This window comes from Hirundo rustica, chromosome 29, assembly GCF_015227805.2.
Source record: "Hirundo rustica isolate bHirRus1 chromosome 29, bHirRus1.pri.v3, whole genome shotgun sequence".
NCBI classification, from domain to species: Eukaryota; Metazoa; Chordata; class Aves; order Passeriformes; family Hirundinidae; genus Hirundo; species Hirundo rustica.
In genome coordinates this window covers 228,494-252,522 of record NC_053478.1, presented here as the reverse complement: position 1 = coordinate 252,522, position 24,029 = coordinate 228,494, and the positions used below count along the sequence as shown (strand labels likewise).

The following is a 24,029-nucleotide window of genomic DNA, read 5'->3' as shown; positions in this document are numbered from 1 at the left end:
TGGAGCACATCTGGGGGTTATAGATCACTTTATGCCCTCCTCTCTGCACTGCAGTCAGCTGTCTGGGCCCTTGGACCACTATCAGAAGCTTAAGCTGCTGAATTGTTTGGTTTGTTTGTTTTATAACTGCCTATATGTGATTAACAGAACAGCATTTGTTCTGGATTTGAACTTGTTTCCCACCAGTGTTTGGCAGACACTTTCTAGGGAAGTGTCTTTGATTCAAAGATGCAGGAAGGTCATAAACCTGCTGCCTGTTTTGTTACTTGGTTGTTGTCTGGCTGACTTACACAGGGCTGCCTTTGGCTCCCTCTTCCAGTCTTTAAATTCCTTTTGTCACTTTTTTCACTGCATTAGAGCCCTTCAAGAGATGGTGTTTTCTCTTTGTGAAGGTATTTCAGCTTTGTACCAGGTCACCTGGTGCCGAGTCCTTCAAACTGCTTTCATTTCAGCACTTTTTCCAGGCATTAAATGATGGCTGAGGTGTCCTCTGGGCTGCCCTCTTTTACGGACAGCCAACATCCAATGGGGCTTGTGTTGTCAGTCACTGCACCAGCCATCCCAGCCCACAGCTGAGCTGCCTTTACGTGCAGTTGCCAGGTTTACATCTGAGGAGCTTTGGGGCTGTTCTTGCTGCTGTGCCACATGCTGTGGGTTTGTTTCCCTATCTGTCCATCAGACCTGCTGTTCTCTGTGTGTTTCTCTGAGTGGCAGCCAGCCCTTCAGCTGGTTTCTGGAGGCATTTCAAAACACTGTGTGTCCAGAACAAAATAACTTACAGAAGTGCTTTGCATGTGCTCGTGCCAGGGCCTGGCTGCCCAGGCGAGTCTGTCTGCAGATCTTCCCTGATGTCTGGAGCTCTCCATCAGGTGCTGCTGGTGTTAGCAGCAAGCAGTTCCTGCTGACCTGCTGACTGCTGCCTAACACCCACCTCTCCCTTCTCCCCAGGTGTATCTGTGACATCCAGTAATACAGGCGTGCCAGACATCTCGGGCTCTGTCTACTCCAAAACTCAGGTTAGTGTCTGTGAGTGCTTCCTGCATTGCTGGGGAGGAGAAGCCAAGCTCTGAGACAGCCTCCCTGGGCAATGAGGTCTCTTCCCCTTGGATCAGTCAGCCAGGGAGAAGGGAAATGTTTAATCTTTCCCAGCTTACAGCAAATTCAAGCCTAGAAAGAGCCATAGGAAGAGACTCTGTGTGTTCTCTGTACCATATGCTGACTCTGGCACTGCGATGTGTAGAGATGGTGAGGGGCACACTGCCAGCCTGGCTCCCAGCCCTTACTCTGCCATTGGCATCTCCTTCGTAGCAATCCTTCGAGAAGCAGGGATTTCACACTGGAACCCCAGCAGCCTCCTTCAACCTGCCTTCGGCGCTGGGCAGCGGCGGCCCCATCAACCCCGCCACAGCAGCGGCGTACCCCCCCACCCCGTTCATGCACATCCTGACCCCGCATCAGCAGCCTCACTCGCAGATCCTCCATCACCACCTGCAGCAGGATGGGCAGGTAAGCAATGCCCCTGGCACCTCAGCCCCTTACTGGGGTATCTCCTAGGGCTCTTGCTCCCCCTTTACTTCCCCCCTCCATCCCTGCCTCCCTCCCTCACGCTCTGCGGCGGACACACACAGTGACATGCACACACTCACACCTCCACATACACGCAGGGCTGCTAAGAGGATGAGAAGGAAGGCCCTGGAGTGTGCTCTGCCAGGGTGGGTACTCAGCACAACCCGCCTGCTGCTGGGCTGCGCCAGATCTGGCTAGGTAGTGCCCCCTCACACGGACACATCTGGGGCACCCTGACCAGGCCAGCACCACAGGGGTTACTCACCACAGCCACGATCCTGCAGGAGCTTTCAGGTCTAACTATGGATTTGTATTGTCATAGTTTGTCCCTTTATTTTACATATCCTGGTACTGCAACAGCCTCCATATTTGCAGATGATAGTGTGCTGCCAACGCCAGCAGGAAGATCAGGTAATGAACCCTCAGAAAATGCATTGCACTTGCCCTGGGCTCTACCCCTGCCCCTAAGGCTCCCCAGGATCACGTAGCCCCTTCCTCCTCCCCCATGGCCCCGTGAGGTGAGGAGAGAGGTCCTCAGTCAGTGTGCACACACACACACACGCCTGCGCGCAGACACAACCTGTACCAGCCCTTCCCCGTCTCCCTGCTGCTCAGCGACTGTGCAAGCTGCCCCACAGCCCTGTGCACTGCTGGCCTGGAGCCGAGGGAGGGTGCTGGGGCACAGACGGTGCAGCTGTGAGATGCTGGAGGCAGCACCTGTCCCAGCACCAGGGAGCTCAGCTGGGCCGAGGCGGATCACCAGTTGCCGAGGAGCTGTTGCCCAGAGCACCTGGCCAGGGCCACCTTCTGGGGCCGAGGCAGTGCCAGCCTTGCCCTGTGGAATAGGCTGGGGGTGATTCCCCTGCGCTTACCACCTGCTTCTCCTTCTGCCCTTTCCCACAGAGCGGCTCTGGGCAGCGCAGCCAAGGCAGCTCCATCCCCCAGAAATCCCAGGCCAACAAGTCTGCCTACAACAGCTACAGCTGGGGTGCCAACTGAGGCCAGGCCCCCTTGCCACCACTTGCTTCCAGAAGAGAATCCCAGTGACCCCGATGATGAGGAAGGATCCCAGGGAGGAGAGAGCCCTGCAGCGGGAAGGGCCCGGGCCTCCAGCCCTGGCAGGGCCCCGCGGGGCAGGCCGCAGGCATCTCTGCGTTGTCTGTCTTCAGCCACTTTCCTGTTGTATGTAATATAGAATTTGTATTTTTTTTTTTTCCTTTTTTTTTTTTCTCTCTCTCCGCATTCAGATCTGAACCGTTTGCCGTAGGGGCCTTTTTTGGTTTTTACTCCTTTCTATCCCCTCTCCCATCCAGCTGCCCCAGAATCTCTCAGATCCAAAGGAGTGGAAGCTGCGAGTCGCCTACAGCAAACCCCCTTATTATTAGGATTAAGACCAGTAATTGATATGAGCAGCATTGTAAGATTAATTAGTTGAAGTGTTTTTTTTGTACCGTGTTCTAAATTTAATGGATAAATGTGTCTTGTATATAAAAACAAAAACCCCATGCTGTCCTCAAGTTCTCTCATTTCTCCCCCACCCCAGCAAGGGGTCCCCCCTGGTATTTTATGTTCTCCATTTGCGTCCCACCATCCTCACGGGCTCAGAGTGCAGGCCCTGCCCTGCTTTGCACGCTGTAAGTATCTTCTGCTTTTGATTTGGGGATTTTTTTCTTTTTTTTTTTTTTCCCCCTCCTTTTTTTGTTTTGTTTTGTGGGGTTTTGTTTGTTGGTTTGGTTTGTTTTGATTTTTTTTTTTTTTCTATGCAGTCCAGATCTTGTATTTTTCAGTTCCACTTGATCCCTTCAGCTGCAGCCCCAAGCGGGGATTTACTGAAGAGAATAAAGATCACAAAGTGATGTGTGTATTTTTTCCACCTTCTCAGCCTCGTTCCCTATTTTTGGTGCCGGGGGTGGGCAGCCCTGGGCAGTGGGGGCAGTGCTTCCCCCTCCCCAGCTTCTTGCTGGTGTTTTTGTCCACTCCTTTTATGAATTTTTCCCAGCTGCTGCACTGGGCAGCAGGATGCCAGCACAGGGATAATGCCCTTCTCCTACCCCTCCCTTCTCCGACACCCTCAGCTCTTCATTTCTGCCTCCTCCTGTGCTCTGCCTTATATCCCCACTGCTCTGGTGTGATCAGGACACACAAAGCAATCACACGGAGACGAGAGATTTTCGCAGGGCAGAGAGTTCCTCTGAGCGAGCTCAAGGCTGAGCCAAGCCCAGAGCCCCTCTGCCTGTTTATTTCTTACTTTTTATACATTTGTGGGTCTGGCTGTGGATTGGCTTCTGGAGTTTTCACCCCTCAGCCAAATGGCCAAACCAGCTGTCAGTTACAATTGTTTTCAGGTTAGAAATGTGCAAACAAAGGACAGAGAATGAAAAACAAAATATTTGTTTATGTTACATGTGTAGGAAAATGTAGAAACTGCTCCTAATATTGTACAGTAGCTAAAAAGTCTGACTCCGTTTTATGAACAATCAAAAGGCTTTAAAAAACTCAGAAAAACCAGGGTGACACTTCGGTACTGCTGGTCCTTTTGAAGGTCGAGGGGTGCTCTCGCCAGCCCCCATGAGCTCAGCGGGCCCCTCGCAGTCACGGGAGGGTGGTCACAGGTGCAGGGGGGAGCGGTGAGGCCGCTGCTGTGGCAAGGACGCAGCGCCTGTCGGTGCAGCGCCTGTCGGTGCAGCGCCTGTCCGTGCAGCGTCTGTCCGTGCAGCGCCTGTCCCTGCAGCGCCTGTCCCTGCAGCGCCTGTCCCTGCAGCGCCTGTCCGTGCAGCGCCTGTCCGTGCAGCGCCTGTCCCTGCAGCGCCTGTCCGTGCAGCGACTGTCCGTGCAGCGCCTGTCCCTGCAGCGCCTGTCCGTGCAGCGCCTGTCCGTGCAGCGCCTGTCCCCGCAGCGCCTGTCCGTGCAGCGCCTGTCCGTGCAGCGCCTGTCCCTGCAGCGCCTGTCCCCGCAGCGCCTGTCCCTGCAGCGCCTGTCCGTGCAGCGCCTGTCCCTGCAGCGCCTGTCCGTGCAGCGCCTGTCCCTGCAGCGCCTGTCCCTGCAGCGCCTGTCCCCGCAGTGCCTGTCCCTGCAGTGCCTATCTGTGCAGTGCCTGTCCCCGCAGCGCCTGTCCCCGCAGCGCCTGTCCCCGCAGCGCCTGTCCCTGCAGCGCCTATCCGTGCAGCGCCTGTCCGTGCAGCGCCTGTCCCTGCAGCGCCTGTCCCTGCAGCGCCTGTCCCTGCAGCGCCTGTCCGTGCAGCGCCTGTCCGTGCAGCGTCTGTCCCTGCAGCGCCTGTCCCTGCAGCGCCTGTCCCCGCAGTGCCTGTCCCTGCAGTGCCTATCTGTGCAGTGCCTGTCCCCGCAGCGCCTGTCCCTGCAGCGCCTGTCCCCGCAGCGCCTGTCCCCGCAGCGCCTGTCCCTGCAGTGCCTGTCCCTGCAGTGCCTGTCCCTGCAGTGCCTGTCCCTGCAGTGCCCGCTGAGCTGCCCTTGACCCTGCGCTCCCCCTCAGCCTCTCGCCGCAAGGTCAGGGCTGGGGGTGTGGAGCTCCCAGAGCCCTGTGCTGTGTGGGCCGGGTGCGGGAGCGGCAGGGCGGGGAAGGGCTCACGGAGCTCAGCTAGGAGCACAGGGAACGGCGCTGTAGGAGCACAGGTGGCGCTGGATGGAGCCCGGTACCTCGCCAGCCCTTCCCCGGCACACACTCGCCGGGGTCAGTAGCTCGGGGGAGCTCTGACGGGGCCCGGAAAGGACACGGGACGGGCCCCTGTGCTCTGCCGCGACGCCTCGCGACACCCGGCGGCGCTTTACGGCCGCGACGCTTCGCGGCAGCGCGACCCGGGCGCGGCGGTGGCCGGGGGAGCGGGGCCCAGAGGGGGATGAGCTTCACCGACGCGTTCCGCGGCTTCTTCGGGTTCCCGGGACGCCGCAGGTAACCGGGGCCCTGCCCGTCTCCTGGGTCCCCCCGGCGGTCCCATCGTTGCTCCGGGCTCTCCGGGTGTCTCAGTGCCGCGGTCCCGCAGACCCCGGGACCCGCTGTTCGGCGGCGCGGCGTGGGACGAGGAGGAGGATGAGGATGGCGGCCCGTCCATGTCGCAGCCCCCCCCAGGACTTCGGCTTCGGATTCAGCCCTGGCTCGTCCCGCGGCCCCTTCGAGGAGCTATTCCGGGACATGAGCGAGCTCCTAGGCGCCTTGGGGGGGTTCTGGGCCGAGCCCCAGCAGCCTTTCGGTGGGTTCGGGAAGGACTGAGCGAGACTCTTTGGGGCTGCTCAGAGCCCCTCGGCCTGACCGACGGCCTTTTGCTGCCCAGAGCCCGCCCTGCCCAGCCCCGGTGAGGGCAGCGCAAGGCGACCGCTGCGGGACTCGATGCTGAAGCACCCGGAGAGTCCCTCTGCCAGCGCGGCCCCGGGGAGCTCCGGGGGCAGCGACAATCTGGCTCGGCCGCAGAGACCCATCTTAGGGGTAGGTGAGGGGTCTGGGATCCACCTCCCAAGGCTCGACAGCTGTTGCAGTGTTGCCCCAGTGTCATGCTTTGCCTTGCGTCACTGGCGTCAGTGATATGTGGCTTTGTCTCGCAGCTGGAAGACCGAGTTCCTCCTGGCCTCAAGGAAGACCAAGGTGGGTGCTGGGAGCGGGGGCTGCGGGGCCTCTGCCCTCCCTGCTTCACCCGTCTGTGTTACCACAGCCTCTGGGGCATGTACCCCTGGTGCAGCCACCGTCTTACATCTCCCCCCAGACCTGGACTCCCAGGTTTCCTCTGTGGGGCTGGGGACCATCCTGAGACCCAACGAGCCCAAGTCCCACTCTTACTTCCAGAGTGTCTCTGTCACCAAAGTGACTCTCCCTGATGGGGTAAGTGTCCTTGCAGGTGGAGCAGGGCTGTGGGAGAGCTGGAGACACCGTCCCCATGGCTGGGGAGTCTCTTAGGGCTCCACACTCTTCACAGGCAGTAGAGGAGCGCCGCACTGTGCAGGACAGCCAGGGCCACCGGGAGACAACAGTGACGCGCTGGAGGGGGAACCAAGCCTTCATCACCACCACCAAGGAGAACGGGGAGAAGAAGGACGAGGTGGCCAACGTGGATGACCGTGAGTGGGGGTCTGGGCAGGACACAAGGACTGGACGGGGGCCCCACTGAGGAAGTTCTCCTTGCCCTCCCAGGAGAGCTGGCACAGTTCGTTGGCACGTGGCCGCAGCAAGATGAGCTTCATGGTGCCAACCTGAGTGACCCCTCATCTGTGCTGGGCAGCTTCTTCCGACGCTGGTTCTCGAGCTAGTAGATGTGTCCAGTCCTGACTGAGCAGCCCGTATGTGTGACAGGTGCAGGCTGGGGGGACCCTGGGCTTTCCAGGCCTGTCAGAGCAGGCAGTGGGCAGCAGCCTCTTCTTACCACCTGCTTTTATTGTAGATGTGTCAGATCTTGCTGGGAAGTGGTGCCTGGGCTGGAGGCTGCCCACCTTCTGCAGTGCTGCATAGCCACAGGGACGCCTGTGGAGGCCAAGTGCATGTGTGTACTGAGCAATAAAGTCTATTTATGCTATACAGTGACCTTCCATGCTCCTTCAGACTGGAATCTCGTGGGTTTGGAGGCAGATTTCCCCTGTCCACCAGGATGACACTGGAAAGGCTGCCTCAGGGGTGCAGGTGGTTGCCGGGCTCCTGTGCCTGCACTGCTCCCTTCTTACCTCCCTCTCTCATTTCCCTTCCCGATGCTGTGCTAATGCACTCTTGAGGGCCTGGCCCAGCCCCGAGGCCTTTCCAGGGCCTCTTTTATTAGTGTTGACTGCAGCTGTGGCTTGAGCGGGGATGTGGCAGGGATAAAGAGGGTTCCTGGCCAGGAAATACTTGAGTGAGGTCTTGGCTCCCCACAGCCACTTAGGGATCAGGGTACTCCCACCTGGCCTGGCCCTGCTGGGATGCAGCATCGTCACAAGGTGTCCCCGGCCCCACACAGGACTCTGGTCCCCACCAGGCGTCTCCCTTGGTGCAGCCATGATTGGTTTAAAGTCTGCACATAATCACCCACATGGCTCTGGGGCTCATAAAACCTGCTGCAAACGAAACATCTACGCCACTCTCACTTCTGCCACTGCTGTCACTGCTGCCCCTGCTTGGTCAGCACTATGGGCACCACTTCTTTCTTGACGAGGGTCCGGGGTCTGCTCCGCATCCGGAATCAGCTGGTGCGAGAATGCCTGGCTGAGCTGCTGGCCACCTTCATGCTCATTGTAAGCAGGGCAGGCAGGTGGGCTGGGGTGGAGGGGTGGTCATGTGGGTGGGACAAGGCTGATGGTAGGGTGGTGGCAGGCACCAGGGGTCCCAGGGCGCTGCTGCTTGCCCCATGGGGTTGGAGGGGTTTGGGGCTGCGCTGCACTCAAAACTGCAACTTGGCACCGCCTGTCCTCCCACTTGGACCCTGTTCCCACAGCATGGTTCGCCCTGTGCCATGGCTCTGGTGCAATCAGGGTGTGGCGCTGGGCAGTGTGTGCCTTGATACCTCCTGCCCCAGAGCAGGCAAAGGTTGGGGCTCTGGTGCTGTTCTTCATTTGAGCTGCATCCCACGATGGCAAACAGAGCCCTGGGGCTATGTTGTGGCACCTCTTCCCCAACACCTCCCCACAGAAAGCAGTTTACTTAATTGCTTATAATTTGGCTCTTTTGTCATCAAAACCACAAGCAAGGGCAGTAAACACCTCCCTGCCAGTCTCTGTCTGGTGTCCAAGTACTGGGGAGCAAACCCAGGGGGGCAGTACCAGCATAGCCCTTGCCTCGCTGCCCTGCCTTATCAGCGGTGGGAGGGTCTCTGCACAAGGCCACCAGGCCTGAGGTGGGGCTACATTCCTCTTCTCCAGATAATCACCCTGAGCAGCTCAGCACAGAAGACCACCAGCTTTGAGATGAAGGGGAACATCCTCACCAGCTACCTGGGAGGTGCCCTGGCTGTCATGGTGGGCATCTACACAGCAGGGGGAATCTCTGGTGAGACAGAGGAAAGGGTCCCAACTCTTGCTCTCCTCTGGTTCTGAGTCTCCCAGGACCCTCCACTCCCAGCCCTTCTCCCTACTCCATTGCAGGGGCCCACATGAACCCAGCATTCTCCTTTGCCATGTGCCTGACAGAGCAGTTTCCTTGGTGGAAGTTTCCCATTTTTGTGGTCGTGCAGATGTTGGGATCTTTCGTATCTGCTGGAGCTGTTTACATCCTCTACTATGGTATGGGGGAGCAGCACTGGGCTAGAGAACCCCATGGTGATGGCTGGAGTGGCCAGGCTTACTGACATGCTCTACCTCTGTCCCAAGATGCCATCTGGCACTATAGCAATGGGACCCTCACTGTCTCTGGCCCCCGAGAAACTGCCTCCATCTTCGCCACTTACCCGGCTGACTACGTCTCCATCCCCAATGGCTTCTTGGACCAGGTGGGTGCCACTGTCAGCACCCCCAGCCCCCTCAGTCCCCTTGGTGCTGAGCTGCTGCATTGTCCTTGCAGGTGATCGGCACAGGGGTGCTGATACTGGGTATCATGAGTATCATGGACACCCGCAACAAGGCCGTCCCCAAGGGCCTGGAACCAGTGGTTGTGGGTCTCTTGGTGCTCTCCATTGAGTCCTCCATGGGGGCCAACTGTGGCTGCCCCATGAACCCTGCGCGGGACTTCGGGCCCCGGCTCTTCACCTATGTGGCAGGCTGGGGCCCCGAGGTGTTCAGGTGGGTAGAGGGAAGGGGGTGAGGTGGGGATGGCAGGGATGATCCCCAGCCCACCCTGTCCCGTCTTCAGCAGGGGCAATGGGTGGTGGTGGGTGCCATTGGTAGCACCACTGCTGGGGGCCGCCGTGGGCACGTACCTGTACCAGCTCTTTGTGACTTTCCACTACCCGGAGGAGGACAGCGAAATCCTGGCAGAGCAGGGCTCGATCGTTCTAGTCAACACCGCCATCGACCCCGACACCAGGATGTTGACCAAGGAGAAGGATACTGGGGAAACAGTGCCTGCCGGGTACCCCCCAGCACCACGCGCCAGCAGTACAGCCTCCCCCACAGCCCCTGTCACACCATTAAAAGAGTCCTGAGGGCACCGGGTGTCTTGTCTATGGACATGGGGGTGCAGGGGTATGGTGGAGGCTCCCCAGCCCCAGGGGCAGGCCGGCCAGGCCTGGCTGCAGGGGGACTCCAGCCGGGGGGACACGTGCTGCGATCCGGGGCTGTCCCCGGGACCCCCGGCACTGCCCCTGGAACGCGTGGGGCTGTCTCTGGCCCCCCCGACTCAGGCGGCTCCCCGGGAGCTCCAGAAGCCGCGCCGCTGGCCAGGACAGCGCCGGGCCCGCAGCTCGGGCCGCTCCCCCGCGCCGCCCCCGCCTCACTTCCGCCGCCGACCGGCGCCGCCGCGGCCATGGGGAGCTGAGGCGGCGGCAGAGGCAGCGGCCCCGGCCCGGCCCGGCCCGGCCGCCCGCCCGCTCCCCATGGGCTGCGGGGCCGCGGGACATGGAGCGGTGCGCGGCCCGCCCAGCCGCGGGTAAGGGGGCCGCGGTGGGCCCGGGAGAGGCCCGGGTGGGCCCGTTACCCCGGTAACGCGGCGGGCCGGGCCGGGCCGGGCCGGGCCCCGGGTGATGCCCGAGGAGTGGCAGCGGGTCCGCGACCCCGGCGGGGCGGGTGGGTGCAGGGCGGGCACGGGAGGGAGCAGAAATGGGGGATGCAGAGATGAGGGGGCTGCAGCTAAACGGGGCTGGGGGCGCAGACTGTAGAGAGTTAGGGGTGCGGGACTGGGAATCCGGGAATGCAGCAAAGCAGGGCTGAGGGAGCAGAGGTGAGATCTAGGGGTGCAGCATCGGGGGGTGCAGGGCTGTAAGGGTCTGGTGACCTCGGGGTGCCGAGCTGAGGGAGCAGGTAAGTCAGATGGGGCATGCAGAATCTGGGGCTTTGGGAGTATGGGTAAGTAGAGCTGGGCATCTAGCAGTGCAGGCTTGGGGGGATCTGGGGATGCGGAATTTGGGGGTGGAGGTACAGTTAAGCAAGGCTGGGGTTCCAGCTGTGCAGGGGTACGGGTCCTGGCATGGGGGAGCACAGGGCCACATGACACAGCTGGGGCGACTCCCTGTTCCCTCCCTTCTGGGATTCTGGGACTAGCTTGGCCCTCAGGATGGAGAGGAGATTGGGGTGTCAGGGTTCAGGGTCTTGGGGCTGTCTGGCTGTAGAGGTAGTGGGTGTTGGGGTGCATGGGGGTGACAGAGTGCTGTGTTGCAGAGGAAGAGCGTCGAGTGCGAGCCAACGCGCGGGAGTACAATGAGAAGTTCCAGTACGCAGTGAGTGAGGGGGGGCTGAACCCCTTCCTGGGGGTCCTTGGACAGGTTTGTGGGGCTGGGGTCTGAATCACCTGCACCTCAGTGGGGGCGGTGAAGGAGAGGGAGGCGTTATTTCTACAAAACAGATATTTTTCCCTGAGAAAATGGTGCTGATGATATTAATGCTAATAATATAGGTGTGGGGCTGGCTGGACACAGTGCATTCAGCCCCCCATCCTTGCCAAGGCCAAGAACCCTCTGGCTCTGCCCAGATCCCAGCCTGGCCCCACATCCTAATGTGGATCATCGGTCAGCTTCTGAAGGTGCCAGGGGAGAGCAGTGCTTGACCTCCCCCCATGTTAGATGTTATCCCTGGCTGCTCCAGAGCTGGCTGCAGAGAGGGTAGAAGGGGGTCTGGGTTGGGATCACCCTCGTGGGGGCCAGGTGCTGCTGCTGGAGGAAGCTGGTCCCAAGGTACCGGCTGGTGACTGAGACTGAGGAATTGGCTTCCCAAGGAAGCTGCCAGAGGTAGCACAGGAGCAGGAGCCTTACCCCCCAAAAGAGCACTGTGAGCCACAGCCCCTGCCCTCCAGAGTGACCTGATCTTGGGGGGTTGTGGGGCCTTGGCAGCCTGTAAACCCCCTTCTTGCCCCATCCGTCCCCAGAGCAACTGCATCAAGACCTCCAAGTACAACATTGTCACCTTCCTGCCTGTCAACCTCTTTGAGCAGTTCCAAGAAGTGGCAAACACCTATTTCCTCTTCCTCCTCATCCTGCAGGTAGGTGCACTCCTTCCCTGCCTGGGCATACAGCAGGGCTCTGAGTAGTTCCATACTTTGGAAGTGGGGAGATTTGGCACCCTCAGGCAGGGCCAGCATGGGCCTGGAGCTGGCTGGTTCCCATGTAATTCCTGTTCCCTGTCCTCAGCTGATTCCTCAGATCTCTTCACTCTCCTGGTTTACCACCATCGTGCCTTTGGTTCTTGTCTTAACCATCACAGCTGTCAAAGACGCCACCGATGACTATGTGAGTGGTTCCCCCTGCGCCCCTCTGCCCCCTGGGCAGGGGGCTGGGGTGCTGTGCAGGGGTGTGGTGTCCAGGGCCATGGCATTTGAGATGGTGTGGGAATGCAGGACCCCATGCCTAAGAGGTTGACGCTGCTGTCTCTTCCCCCTGCTCCCAGTTCCGCCATAAAAGCGACAACCAGGTGAACAACCGGCAGTCTCAGGTCCTGATCGGTGGAGTGTGAGTGTCACGGGCACAGAGCAGTGGAGAGGGAGCCAGGGACCCTGTGGGATGTGGCACAGGGCAATGGGCAGGGCTCCTGCCTGACTGCAGTTTGCTGTCCCTCTACAGCCTTCGGCAGGAGCAGTGGATGAATGTCCGTGTTGGAGACATCATCAAGTTGGAGAACAACCAGTTTGTGGCGGTGAGTGCATCCCTGAGACAAGTGAGGTTCCAGCAGGGTGGGTGGCACACAGGGACCATGATGGAAGGGTGTGGTGCTGCTCCTGCTTTGCTTTTGTGCTCCTCCATCACTTCCCAGGATGGGGACATTAGGGACTTCCAACCTAGGAGTTGCATTTAGGATGGGGAGTTGGAGCCATGGTGGAGCCATGTTTTGAACTCTGAGGATCTGGACACTTGGGGCAATGGTGGCTAGGCTCGGGTGCAAAGGACACATGGGGTTAGGGACAGCCTTTGCAGATGCAAAGGGCATCCAAGGGCCAGGGACTTCCCTGAGGAGGGCATTAGGGAGCCCCAGTGTTGGCACAACCCTTCACAAGTCTCTCCCAGCAGGCTGACCTCCTCCTCCTCTCCAGCAGCGAACCCCATGGGTTATGCTACATAGAAACTGCAGAGCTGGATGGGTAGGTGCCCCTGCTTGCCTTGGGAGGCCCAGGGAAGGCAGGAGGTGGGAGTGAGAGTGGGCTGCAGGCAGGACAGGAGCTCCTGGGCACCACCTGCCAGGCTGTCTCTGACCCTTCTTGTCTGCAGAGAGACCAACATGAAGGTGCGTCAGGCCATCCCCGTCACCGTGGAGCTGGGGGACACCAGTCAGCTGGCTCACTTTGACGGTGAGTGCCTGCCACCAGCCCTGGCAGCCCCCACGCTCCTTGCTGCGTCACCCTGGGTAGACAAGGACCAGCCAGGTGGCATTGGCATTCTGTGCCTCGAAGCGGATCTCTGGGGAGTCAGGGATGCTGCTGGGAGCGCTGGGATGGAGTGGCCGTATGGAGAAGGCAAGTCATAGCTCTGAGCCCTACTGTGCACCCAGGTGAGGTGATTTGTGAACCCCCCAACAACAAGCTGGACAAGTTTGGCGGGACACTGTACTGGAAGGAGAACAAGTACCCCCTGAGCAACCAGAACATGCTGCTGCGGGGCTGCGTCCTGCGCAACACCGAGTGGTGCTTTGGCCTCGTCATCTTTGCAGGTGGGCTGAGGCAGCAGCTTGCTGCTGCGCTGCACAGAGGGGAGGGGAGGGAAGGACACCCCCTGATGCCTTCCCGCTCCTCAGGACCTGACACGAAGCTGATGCAGAACAGCGGCCGGACCAAATTCAAGCGGACAAGCATCGACCGGCTGATGAACACACTGGTGCTCTGGGTATGCAGAAGGGAAATCCTGGGAGCCCTGGCTCTGCCCCAGTCAGGGCTCTGATGTACTGTCCTGTCCCCAGATCTTCGGGTTCCTGGTGTGCATGGGAGTGATCCTGGCCATTGGCAATGCCATCTGGGAGCACGAGGTGGGCGTCTGCTTCCAGATCTACTTGCCCTGGGACGAGGGGGTGCACAGTGCCTTCTTCTCTGGCTTCCTCTCCTTCTGGTCCTACATCATCATCCTCAACACTGTGGTGCCCATCTCGCTCTATGTGAGGTAGGGCAGGGGGCAGAGGGGCTGGGCAGGGGCTGTATGAGAAATTAGGGGTGCCCTCTGGGGAGGGGAGACAGAGATGGAGATCCACAGGCAGAACGGTGCGTTCTGTGGGGGGGTGTGGGCTACTCTCGGTGACAGGCCATGTCTGCCTTCAGGGATGCCCCAAGATCTGAGGACCCCACAGGTCCCCCAGGGCCTCCCCGGCTTTGTCTGGCTGCTTGTCTCTCCTCGCACTGGCTGCACGCTGGCTATTTTGCTCTGCCCTCCTACAGCTCCCAGGCTCCTGCACTGTCCCCTTCTCTCTCTCTTTTAATTTCTCTCTCTTTTCGTTCCCTAGCATGGGTTCTGTCACTCTTAGCCCCGAGGTAAGAATGTGTCACCCCCACCCCTCCCACTAGCTCATTGCTGTCTGCCCTGGGGACTGGGGAGGGGTTCACTGTTCCTAGGTGTGTGAGATGCCTGGGGAGCCCATGGGCTGCCCCCTGGGTGCCTTGCCTCAGTCCCCAGCCCTGGCTTAGCAGTGGCTGTCAGCAGGAATGGGTTGTAGGCCAGCCCCTGAGAAGGGTGTGGGAGCTAGCAAGCAATGGGGGGCACCTGGGCTGCTGGAGTACCCAGGGCACTGAGGGTCTGGGGTGGGCATGTGTATGCCTGTCGTTGGCTCAGCAGAGCGTGCTGCCCTGCCCCAGTGACGCCCAGACACCCTCCCTGCAGTGTTGAGGTGATCCGGCTTGGGCACAGCTACTTCATCAACTGGGACAAGAAGATGTACTGTGCTAAGCGCCGGACGCCTGCTGAAGCCCGCACCACCACCCTCAACGAGGAGCTGGGGCAGGTGGAGTATATCTTCTCTGACAAGACTGGCACCCTCACCCAGAATATCATGGTCTTCAGCAAGTGCTCGGTGAACGGGCACAGCTACGGTAAGCGCCAGCTGCCAGAGCCAGGCTGGGGTTGCCCACAGAATGGGGGTACACTGTGTCCCCACCTCCCTTTGGGGAACTCAGGGGACAAGGGGGCTCAGCTAGAGCGCTGTGGGGCAGGGGCTGCTGCCATGGTGTTGGTTAGCTCCATACCCTGTTTTGCAGGTGAAGTGCAGGACATGCTGAGTCACAAGGCAGAGCTGGGAGAGGTAAGGGTGCTGTCAGTTTGACGCCTGCCCGTGCCAAGTGCCACAGCGGGGTAACCTTGACTTTGCCCCTGCCAGAGGTCAAAGCCTGTAGACTTCTCCTTCAACCCACTGGCAGACCCACGGTTCCAGTTCTGGGACCCCAGCCTGCTGGAAGCCGTCAAGCTGGGAGACCTCCACGTGCACGAGTTCTTCCGCCTGCTCTCGCTCTGTCACACTGTCATGTCCGAGGAGAAGAGTGAAGGTAGGCGTGGGGTCGGATCTATCCCTGTGGGTCACGAGTCACTCTCAGTGACCCCCATGCTGTCCACAGGGGAGTTGTTGTACAAGGCACAGTCCCCTGATGAGGGAGCGCTGGTCACAGCTGCCAGAAACTTTGGCTTTGTGTTCCGGTCGCGCACGCCCAAGACCATCACAGTGCAGGAGCTGGGTCAAGCCGTCACCTACCAGCTGCTGGCCATCCTGGACTTCAACAACATCCGCAAGCGCATGTCCGTCATCGGTAAGGTCCTGGGCGTGGCGAAGGGGCTGTGGGGCTGGCAGGGCCGTGTGGGGCTGCAGCATGGGGCTCGTTGCGGTGTGTTCAGGGACCAGTCCAACACTGACGGGGATGTGACTGTGGAGGCATTGGCAGGTGGATGGCTGGGGGTCAGAGTGGGACCTGCTCCTGCACTCCTGAGCCAAGAACGTCATCCCCTCCTCCCCGCAGTCCGCAGCCCTGAGGGCAAGATCCGGCTGTACTGCAAAGGCGCTGACACCATCCTGCTGGAGCGGCTGCACCCTGTCAACCAGGACCTGAGCAGCATCACCGCCGACCACCTGAATGTGCGTGGGACAGGGTCCGGCAGGCAGGGTGGGGAGGAAAGAATGTCTGCCCAGGAGCCTGAGCTGGGCTTGTGCCCTGTCCTAGGAACACCACTAGGGTCTGGGGACACCATCAGGGTCTGCCGGCACCCAGCTCTGACCGCTTGCAGGAGTACGCTGGCGAGGGGCTGCGGACGCTGGTGCTGGCCTACAAAGACCTGGAGGAGAGTTACTACAGGGACTGGTCCGAACGGCTGCACCGAGCTGGCAGTGCCCCTGAGGCTCGTGAAGATCACCTGGCTCGGCTCTACGATGAGGTGGAGCATGATATGATGGTAGGTGGGCTGAAGGCTGAGGCCGCTGGTGTCTGGGGGTGGCCCCTGCTGACATCTCACCTCTTTGGATCCCCAAGCTGCTTGGAGCCACAGCCATCGAGGACAAACTGCAGCAGGGGGTCCCCGAAACCATTGCCATCCTGACGCTGGCCAACATCAAGATCTGGGTGCTGACAGGGGACAAGCAGGGTGAGGCGTGGCTGGAGATGGGGATATTTGTGGGCTGAATTCCACCTGCCTGGGATCCCTACTGCTCTTTCCTGGATGGACTTTGGCTCAGCCCCTGGTTTTCCTGTCCTCAGAAACAGCTGTGAACATCGGCTACTCCTGCAAGATGCTGACAGATGACATGACAGAAGTGTTTGTGGTCACAGGCCACACTGTGCTGGAGGTGCGAGAGGAACTCAGGTGAGGACTGGGGTGCAAAGGAGACAGAACAAGTAAGGAGAGTACCAGTGTGGGGCACAGCTGTGACTGGGGGAGCTAGAGATATGGAAGGGCCCTGAGATGGAACTTCGTGTCCCCTCTCTCCTCAGGAAAGCCCGGGAGAAGATGATGGATGCATCGCGTTCTGTGTGTAATGGCTTCTCCTACCAGAAGAAACTCTCCTCCAAGCTCACCTCTGTGCTGGAAGCCATTGCAGGCGAATACGCCCTGGTCATCAACGGGCACAGCCTGGTAGGGCCCTAGGGGTGCCAGGCAGGACAAGGCCCTGTGCCTGGCTGTCTCGTAACCCCAGCTTGTCCCTTGCTCTCCTCACAGGCCCATGCACTGGAGGCAGACATGGAGGTGGAATTCCTGGAGACAGCGTGTGCCTGCAAAGCTGTTATCTGCTGCCGTGTCACACCCCTTCAGAAAGCCCAGGTGGTGGAGCTGGTGAAGAAGTACAAGAAAGCTGTGACTTTGGCCATTGGGGATGGGGCCAACGATGTCAGCATGATCAAGAGTAAGGCCTGGGATCTGGGGGACCGCAGGAGAGACAGGCCACCCCCCTGCACCATCCTGGGACCTGTGGGAGCCTCTGTGCTCACCTCTCTGTGCCCCACAGGAACAAAGTGCCTGTGCTGGGGGTGCTGCTCTCATCCCCTGTTCTAGTGGCAGCCCTCTCTTCACCCATCTCTCCTTCCCTCCACAGCTGCCCACATTGGGGTGGGCATCAGTGGGCAGGAAGGCATCCAGGCCGTGCTGGCCTCCGACTACTCCTTCTCCCAGTTCAAGTTCCTACAGCGCCTGCTCCTGGTGCATGGCCGCTGGTCCTACCTGCGCATGTGCAAGTTTCTTTGCTACTTCTTCTACAAGAACTTTGCTTTCACCATGGTCCACTTCTGGTTTGGCTTCTTCTGCGGCTTCTCAGCTCAGGTAGGTTGGTGGCTTTCCTCACTGAGAGCTGGGGAGGGTTTTCCTGCAGGGCTCCTCACATCTGAAGTGTGTCCTGGTCCCCTGTGGGGGCTCATCCTGAGCCAGGAGGCACAGCCTGGCATCCAGTGTGCAGTGTGTGAGGAGCCTGTGGTCAGGGTGGGCAGTTGTGGGGTGCTGGAGACAGCTCTCCTGTCCCTGCAGCTGTGGGCACAGGGCAGGCAGGTCTCGTGCCCTGCTGAGTGCTTTATTCCATACAGACAGTGTATGACCAGTACTTCATCACTCTGTACAACATTGTCTACACATCGCTGCCTGTGCTCGCTATGGGTGTCTTTGACCAGGTATGGCTGGGGGTTGTGAGAGGTCCCTGGGTGTGTGAGGAGTCTGTACTGCTTCCCTTCATGCCCACCCTGTGGGAAGAAGGGCTCTCTGGGTGCCTGAGTTGGGCTGTCCTTGTCATTCCGTGGGCTGTGGTGGAGGCTGCTCCTGCCCAGGGCTAAAGGGAGGTGCCCACGCCTCCAGGATGTGCCGGAGCAGCGGAGCATGGAATACCCCAAACTCTATGAGCCTGGGCAACTGAACCTGCTCTTCAACAAGCGGGAGTTCTTCATCTGCATTGCCCAGGGCATCTACACCTCCATCCTCATGTTCTTCATTCCCTATGGCATCTTCGCTGATGCCACCCGTGATGACGGTGCCCAGCTGGCCAACTACCAGTCCTTCGCTGTCACTGTTGCCACCTCCCTCGTGATTGTTGTCAGTGTGCAGGTAGGGACGTGTCTACCTCGGCCCCAGACACTCGGGGCACCTCAGGCGTCCCCTGAGCTCTGTCTCCTCCTGCATCTCCCCCATTAGATTGGGTTAGACACAGGATTCTGGACAGCCATCAACCACTTCTTCATCTGGGGCAGCCTGGCCGCCTACTTTGCCATCCTCTTCACCATGCACAGCGACGGCCTCTTCCGAATGTTCCCTAACCAGTTCCGCTTTGTGGGTGAGTCCCTGTGGTGCCCTGCGCTCCCCACCCCAGCAGGGTGTCGCCTCAGCCTGGCCCTCACCCGATTCCTTCTTTCCCCCCAGGTAACGCACAGAGCACGCTGGCCCAGCCCACGGTCTGGCTGACCATCGCCCTCACCACCGTAGTCTGCATCATGCCCGTTGTGGCCTTTCGCTTCCTTAAGCTGGACCTGAAACCAGAGCTCTCGGATACGGTGAGAGTGCATGGCTGTAGGAGCGGTCACAGGGTCCTTAGCCCTGAGGAGAGGTGGTTCCACCCGGCCCTGTGTCCCCAGGTGCGCTACACTCAGCTGGTACGAAAGAAGCAGAAGGCACAGCACCGGTGCATGCGGCACGCGGGGCGCGTGGGCTCACGCCGCTCTGGCTACGCCTTCTCCCATCAGGAGGGTTTTGGGGAGCTCATCATGTCTGGCAAGAACATGAGGCTCAGCTCCTTGGCGCTCTCCAGCTTTGCCCCCCGCCCCAGCACCAGCTGGATCGAGAGCCTGCGGAGGAAGAAGGGCAGCGAGGGCAGCGGTGCTGGCAGCCCCGGCTGCGCGGCCGACAAGACTCTCAGGATCTGAGGCTGGAGGGGTCACAGGGGGGTCGCAGCCCCTCCGGTGCAGCTAGGGGCTCCCCTCCTCTGCCCCTGGGAGGGCAAAGCCGCTTGTCACTGGGGTCCAGTGCTAGGAGCAGAGGTGATGTGGGGGCCAGTGCTGAGGTTTGGTGGAGTCTGGACTGTTGCCTTCTAGCCAAAAAAAGAGAGTCTTTCCCTCCCCAGGGTGGGCAGATGGATGGGTGGATGTCGCCACCATCAGCCCCTCCCAGCCATCAGTATTCAACGCCCCATCACAATTGAATGTATCATGGCAGAGGTGCAGGGCTCTGGGACAACTGTGGTCGCCCTGTGCCCTTCACCCACGTGTCTTTTTTTTTATATAAACAAAAAAAGGGAAAAGAGTCCCCCCCTCCAAAACCCCAACCAAAAAACCAAAAAAAACCACCCCAAAACCAAAAAAGTAAGGAAAAACCCTCAGAGTTTACAGAGCAACTCCTTTCTTGGCTGGGTACAGGGAGAAGGGGGGAGGAAGGTCACCCTCCTTGTCTCCCTGCCTCAGGGTTCACCAGGACGGTGGGAAAGGGGAAGTGTTCTGTGCCACAGGGAGGCCGCGTGTTGGCGGTGCCGTGATTCACTCCCACTCGTGGTCTTGTGCAACCCTCGGCCTCTGCTTCCTCCCTCATCCTCCTCTCCAGCTCCTGGGGACTGAGCGCTCCTGGGGTGTGGGTGGGCAGTGAGAGACCCCCGGCGAGCCTCTGGGGCTCTTGGGGCTCCCGGGAACGCGATACCAAAGAGGAGCTTGTTAAGACAGGTGTTGGCTGGAGAGGATTTGGGGGGGTTATTTCGGTGAAGGGAACGCGGATCGGGCTGGATAATAATTTATGACGCGTTTCTGTCTTGGCGAAATAGTATTTTATGGTTCCTGAGGGGGAAAAAAAAAAGAAAAAAAACCAAAAAAAAAGCCAAACTAGCTTTTTAATTATTATTATTTTAAAAAAGAAATCAATGTTCCGAGCAGATTCCGCCGTGTCCTGTATCCGGGGGAGGCGCGGAGGGGGTACGAGCGAGGTCGGGGGCAGAAGGGGGGTGGGTGGGAGGGGGCGGTGCCCGCCAGGCCCCGCCCACCCCGGCCCCGCCCCTCCGCCGCTTTCACAACCGCGGGCGCTGCCGATGTTTTTCTCTCCGGCACCGGGCGCATGGCGCGGCCGCCAGGGCCGCTTCTCCTTCTCCTCCTCCTTCTCCGCCTCCTGCTCTACCTCGCCGCCGCCGGGCGGCCCTGCGGCCCCGCCGGTGAGTGCGACCGGCAGCGGGCGGGGCGGGAGAGGGGGTGGCCCTGAGCCTGTGCCGGTACCTGGGCCTCGTGGGTGCGGGCAGGGGGAGGGGACGCATGCGGTTCCCTGCCTGGCCCGAAGGAGCTCAGCCGGCTCCTGGGAGACGGGCGGACCGTGGAAGTGCTGGGAGCGTGGGGGCTGGGACTGGGGTGCTGTGTCCGGGGTGCTGGGTGGGTATTGGGTGCTGGATTCTCTGTGCTGGGTGCTGGGTTCTGTGTCCCGGGTGCTGGCTGGGTGCTTGGTGCGTTCCCAGCAGCAGGAGCCGAAGGGAACAGCAGGTTCACACTGGCCGTTGACCTTTGGAGGGAGCCGGGAGCACTGCCCAGGCCTGACCCGGGCCGCCAGCCAGTGCCGTCACTTAACCCCTCTGGCACTGGACTCCCACCCAAGGGCTCCTGGGACCACCAGTCCCAGTCTGCCACCTTCCCAGAGCTGTGCTCCACACCACCAGACCCCTCAATATGCAGCCCCCCGTGTGCTGTGGTGTCCAGGGGTCCAGTACCCCGCTGTGTGAGGAACCACTGCCATCTCCAGCTCAGTGCCCTGATCCCCAGCAGTCACTGTACATGGGGAGCACATGATGGGGTGGTTTCCATCTCCAGGGACACCCGCTGGGCCTGGGGGGGGGTCTCATCTTCATTTCCTGGTGCCCTCCTGTCCCTCCAGGGCTGTCACGGGACACGGTGTTGGGCCACCTGGGAGCCAACATCACATTGACCTGCCAGGACGAGGTGCCGGAAAATGCCACGGTGTTGTGGCAGGTGAAGGAGCAGGGGGCAGCCGGGGGCTGGGGGCAGCAGCTGGCAGAGGGTAACACGCTGCTCCTGCGGCGGCTGCGCTACGAGGACTCTGGGCACTACAGCTGCTCTGTGGGGAGCCACCTGCTGCGCTCCCTGCGGCTGCTGGTGGCAGGTGGGTCCACGCTGGGGTGGGAATGTCCCTGGCAGCATTGCCTGTGATGGTCCGTGTCCCCCAGCACCTCCCTGCCTTGCAGAGCCCCCTGAAACTCCCCAGGTTTCCTGCTACCGGCGGAGCCACGACAAGGATGTCGTGTGTGAGTGGCCACAGCAGGAGAAGCCATCCCCAGGGACACGGGCGATGATCTGGGTGAAGCGGAGGTGAGTGCTGTCACTGCACCCACCACGGGCTAGGACCCCAATAGGACAGAACACGTCCCTCTCCATGAACCCTCTCCCTGCTGCCATCCAGGACCCCGTGGCTTGGGATGCTTGCCTCCCTGCAGACCCTTTCCCCAGCAGCTGCTGGTAGCTGGGAGTCCACTGCACAGGATATGTTTCTTCCCCATGGCCCCATTCCCCAGTGCTGCCTGGCACCCCACGGCACAGAATGCATCCCTCCCCACAGCCTCTTTCCCTAACATTGCCAGGGACCATACGGCATTAGGACACGTCCCTCACGGCTGCCCTGTGCCTAGAGCATGCTGCAGCCCCCCCTGAGCTGTGACCTCACAGGTTTGTGGCTGAAAACGCCACAGAGCAGCGGTGCCGCTACTTCTCCAAGGCTCGGAAGTTCGTCTGCCGGGTGAAGGTGCCGCCTGGCACCGATGACACCAAACACCTTGTGGTGTCCACGTGCGTCAGCAACAGCGCTGGTGGCTCGGCTGGCAAGGACAAGATCATCACCCTCAGCAGCGTCCGTGAGTGCTGCCCCTGTGGCTGGAGCTGGGGTGGCTGCGGGCGCAGTGCAAGGCCCTGAGCCCCAGCATTCCCCAGCAGTGAAGCCAGACCCTCCAGTCAACGTGACGGTGGAGGCACTGGAGAAGGCGCCGCAGCGGCTGCAGGTGAACTGGTCCTACCCCTCCTCCTGGGACTCCCGTTTTTACTGGCTCCGCTTCCAGGTCCGCTACCGCCCTGAGCCTTTGCCAATCTTCACGGAGGTGAGACCCCGCTTGCTGGCGTGTTGCTTGTCCCTGTCCCTGGCCAGACCGTCCCCAGCCCCGTGTTCCCTCCAGGTGGATCAGGTGACAACAACTTGGCTCGACATTCGTGACGCGTGGCGTGGGATGAGGCACGTGGTGCAGGTGAGAGCGAAGGATGAGTTCGGCCACGGTGCGTGGAGCGAGTGGAGCCAGGAGGCTGTGGGTACCCCCTGGACAGGTAGGAGGGAAACGTGGGGCCCCGAGACTGGGAACCAGCGTGGGGTCTCCTAGTCTTACACTTCTCTCTCCCTGTGCAGACCCTTGGGACCTCACCTCTGAAATGGAGCCTTTCAGCTCACAGGTAACTATGGTCTTGGCCCTGGGAAGTATCACACACTCCTGAATGGGTCTCCTGTCCCCATGTGGGACAAGGGAACACCAGGGCATGAGGGACCTGTCCCATTGTGCCCCACCGCCTTTTGCAGGTCCTTGTGGAAGATGGCACCTATGGGGTGACACTGGTGCCCAGGCTCTTCAGAGAGGATGACAGTAATGGTGCTGGTGGTGAGGAAGGGTCCCTGGACTGGGGGTGCAGGGCAGGGACACCCAGGTGTCACAATGAGCCCATCCATTCTCTCTGTGTCAGGGTCTGTCATGGAATCCAGTACCCGTCCTGTGGCATCCCCCTACCCCTTCCTGGTCACTGGAGGGAGTCTGCTCCTTGGCATCGCCCTGTTTGTTGGCGTCGTGGTGAGGTGAGTGCCAGGGGGGCTGGTCCAGGGGGCTCTGTCTGCCCCCCCCTGACCCGGAGCCACTCTTCTCCCCCGCAGGTACAGGCAGACGTGGACAAGTGGGCAGGAGACGACGACCAAGCCAGAGGGCGAGGGGCAGCACATGCTACTCCCCCTAAACCTCCCCCCACCCACACTCAGTGATACCCCTCTGCTCTCACACCCTGCCCCCTCAGCCCCTGGAATGCTCCACATAACTCACGCAGATTATTCCTCCTCAGGGCAGTAGCTGGGGGCTGAATATGCTGGTAGGTGCTTGGGGGTTGGATGGGGGGGGTCACAGGGCTGTGATTTGGCTCTGGGAGCAGTTCTCCCCCACTATCTGGTGGCTCTGTGGCTGGGATGAGCCTCTGAGGAGGGAAATCAGTGCCAGCCCCCATGGAGAAGCAGCTGATAAGGGCCCCAAATGGGGTCCAGGGGGCACCTTCAGCACCACAGCCAGGCTGGGATGGCCAGGAGTGATAGCACTGGAAACATGACTGCACCAGAACATGGGAGCTGGCCCAGGACCGGGTTTGGGGGTCCCACAGGGAAGGGCCTAGTCCCTACTAGGGGACTAGGGAGGGAGGGAGAACCTGGCTGATCAGCCCTATCCCTCTGCTCCAGTCCCCTCAGGGCTCCTTTTTAAAGCACATGTCGGGGAAAACAGGACAATGTGGCTCAAATAAATGCTTTGGATTTACACTGGAAAGGCTGCTGGGAGCAGGGGGTCTCTGCAGCCTGCCTGTTGCCTGGGAGTGGCTGCAGTGGGATTGTACCCCCCCTTCATTCCCCCCTCCCTTGCTGTGCCCTGTAACTATGCTCCCCTGCCCCTCTATCCCATGCTCCCTGTTTCCCTGGTGCCTCCCAGGCTGTACCCCTGTGCTGTGCACACCTCCATGCCACAAACCCCCTGGCCTGCGCCCCCAGGCCGTGTCTCCTCTGTCAGGCACTGCACACCCCATGCTGGGTTGTGCAACACTCTGGGGAGCTGCAGCTGCACCCAGGCAGGAAACCACAGGACCAGGGAAGAGGGTACTCGGGCACCCTGGGGACAGTGTTCCCCTTCCCTTCTGCTGGCCCCATGCTATAAAAAGCCTGGCAGGATGCAGATGTTCTGTGGGAGTGCCCCAGTACCCCTGGCCCCCAGAACTGGTGACTCCTGCCCGC

At 60.4% G+C, this 24,029-nt stretch overlaps 5 protein-coding genes across 19 annotated transcripts in view; all 5 read left to right on the top strand.

Moving 5' to 3' along the window:
- The window catches only part of UBAP2L (ubiquitin associated protein 2 like), a 30,470-nt gene extending 27,399 nt beyond the window's left edge, over positions 1-3,071 (top strand). For all 4 annotated transcript variants that reach the window (XM_040087936.1, XM_040087935.1, XM_040087933.1 and 1 more), the window contains 3 exons: positions 949-1,016; positions 1,309-1,506; positions 2,470-3,071. In XM_040087936.1, coding sequence (XP_039943870.1) covers positions 949-1,016; positions 1,309-1,506; positions 2,470-2,565 — 362 coding nt within the window. In that variant the 3' untranslated portion in view covers positions 2,566-3,071. The remainder of the gene's footprint in view (positions 1-948; positions 1,017-1,308; positions 1,507-2,469) is intronic.
- Positions 3,072-5,419: 2,348 nt separating this feature from the next.
- HAX1 (HCLS1 associated protein X-1) lies at positions 5,420-7,097 on the top strand. Its single transcript, XM_040088170.1, is given in 9 exon segments — positions 5,420-5,473; positions 5,565-5,640; positions 5,642-5,771; positions 5,853-6,004; positions 6,121-6,160; positions 6,279-6,394; positions 6,489-6,630; positions 6,704-6,862; positions 6,951-7,097. Coding segments are annotated over 8 exon segments (825 nt in total). The 5' UTR covers position 5,420; the 3' UTR covers positions 6,820-6,862; positions 6,951-7,097.
- Positions 7,098-7,665: 568 nt separating this feature from the next.
- Positions 7,666-9,611, top strand: AQP10 (aquaporin 10). Its single transcript, XM_040087956.1, has 6 exons — positions 7,666-7,770; positions 8,395-8,521; positions 8,617-8,754; positions 8,842-8,960; positions 9,032-9,249; positions 9,320-9,611. Exons 1-6 carry the CDS (start codon positions 7,666-7,668, stop codon positions 9,609-9,611), a joined length of 999 nt encoding a protein of 332 aa, XP_039943890.1.
- Positions 9,612-9,985: 374 nt separating this feature from the next.
- On the top strand, positions 9,986-19,296 carry ATP8B2 (ATPase phospholipid transporting 8B2). Of its 7 annotated transcripts, none has more exons than XM_040088252.2 (27): positions 9,986-10,054; positions 10,783-10,841; positions 11,486-11,599; positions 11,748-11,846; positions 12,004-12,065; positions 12,177-12,249; positions 12,621-12,691; positions 12,819-12,898; positions 13,099-13,257; positions 13,342-13,430; positions 13,504-13,700; positions 14,412-14,620; positions 14,786-14,829; positions 14,905-15,070; positions 15,140-15,328; positions 15,536-15,651; positions 15,801-15,965; positions 16,043-16,154; positions 16,268-16,373; positions 16,502-16,643; positions 16,728-16,911; positions 17,101-17,324; positions 17,582-17,665; positions 17,847-18,092; positions 18,180-18,318; positions 18,405-18,535; positions 18,617-19,296. In XM_040088252.2, exons 1-27 carry the CDS (start codon positions 10,024-10,026, stop codon positions 18,902-18,904), a joined length of 3,579 nt encoding a protein of 1,192 aa, XP_039944186.1. In that variant the 5' UTR covers positions 9,986-10,023; the 3' UTR covers positions 18,905-19,296. The 7 variants fall into 7 exon arrangements, with proteins under 7 accessions (XP_039944186.1, XP_058279765.1, XP_039944185.1 ...); XM_058423782.1 differs by having other exon boundaries at positions 14,367-14,620; XM_040088251.2 differs by having other exon boundaries at positions 12,618-12,691.
- Positions 19,297-20,031: 735 nt separating this feature from the next.
- On the top strand, positions 20,032-23,562 carry IL6R (interleukin 6 receptor). 6 transcript variants are annotated; one of them, XM_040088237.2, is made up of 10 exons: positions 20,032-20,169; positions 20,877-20,971; positions 21,225-21,328; positions 21,683-21,867; positions 21,944-22,107; positions 22,183-22,327; positions 22,407-22,450; positions 22,575-22,653; positions 22,736-22,844; positions 22,920-23,562. In XM_040088237.2, exons 1-10 carry the CDS (start codon positions 20,076-20,078, stop codon positions 23,107-23,109), a joined length of 1,209 nt encoding a protein of 402 aa, XP_039944171.1. In that variant the 5' UTR covers positions 20,032-20,075; the 3' UTR covers positions 23,110-23,562. The 6 variants fall into 6 exon arrangements, with proteins under 6 accessions (XP_039944171.1, XP_039944170.1, XP_039944169.1 ...); XM_040088236.2 differs by having other exon boundaries at positions 20,877-21,122; positions 21,205-21,328; positions 21,947-22,107; XM_040088235.2 differs by having other exon boundaries at positions 20,877-21,122; positions 21,205-21,328.
- Positions 23,563-24,029: the final 467 nt, after the last annotated feature.

Bases quoted from the DNA above. Each gene is read 5' to 3' on its own strand.
- AQP10 (XM_040087956.1), top strand. From the start codon at position 7,666: ATGGGCACCACTTCTTTCTTGACGAGGGTCCGGGGTCTGCTCCGCATC. The intron at 7,771-8,394 runs GTAAGCAGGGCA...CCTCTTCTCCAG, and splicing joins TGGCCACCTTCATGCTCATT to ATAATCACCCTGAGCAGCTC. The intron at 8,961-9,031 runs GTGGGTGCCACT...TTGTCCTTGCAG, and splicing joins CCAATGGCTTCTTGGACCAG to GTGATCGGCACAGGGGTGCT.
- IL6R (XM_040088233.2), top strand. From the start codon at position 20,076: ATGGCGCGGCCGCCAGGGCCGCTTCTCCTTCTCCTCCTCCTTCTCCGC. The intron at 21,868-21,943 runs GTGAGTGCTGCC...AGCATTCCCCAG, and splicing joins CATCACCCTCAGCAGCGTCC to CAGTGAAGCCAGACCCTCCA. The intron at 22,654-22,735 runs GTGAGGAAGGGT...TCTCTGTGTCAG, and splicing joins TGACAGTAATGGTGCTGGTG to GGTCTGTCATGGAATCCAGT.
- ATP8B2 (XM_058423781.1), top strand. From the start codon at position 10,024: ATGGAGCGGTGCGCGGCCCGCCCAGCCGCGG. The intron at 13,431-13,503 runs GTATGCAGAAGG...TCCTGTCCCCAG, and splicing joins TGAACACACTGGTGCTCTGG to ATCTTCGGGTTCCTGGTGTG. The intron at 16,912-17,100 runs GTAAGGCCTGGG...TTCCCTCCACAG, and splicing joins CGATGTCAGCATGATCAAGA to CTGCCCACATTGGGGTGGGC.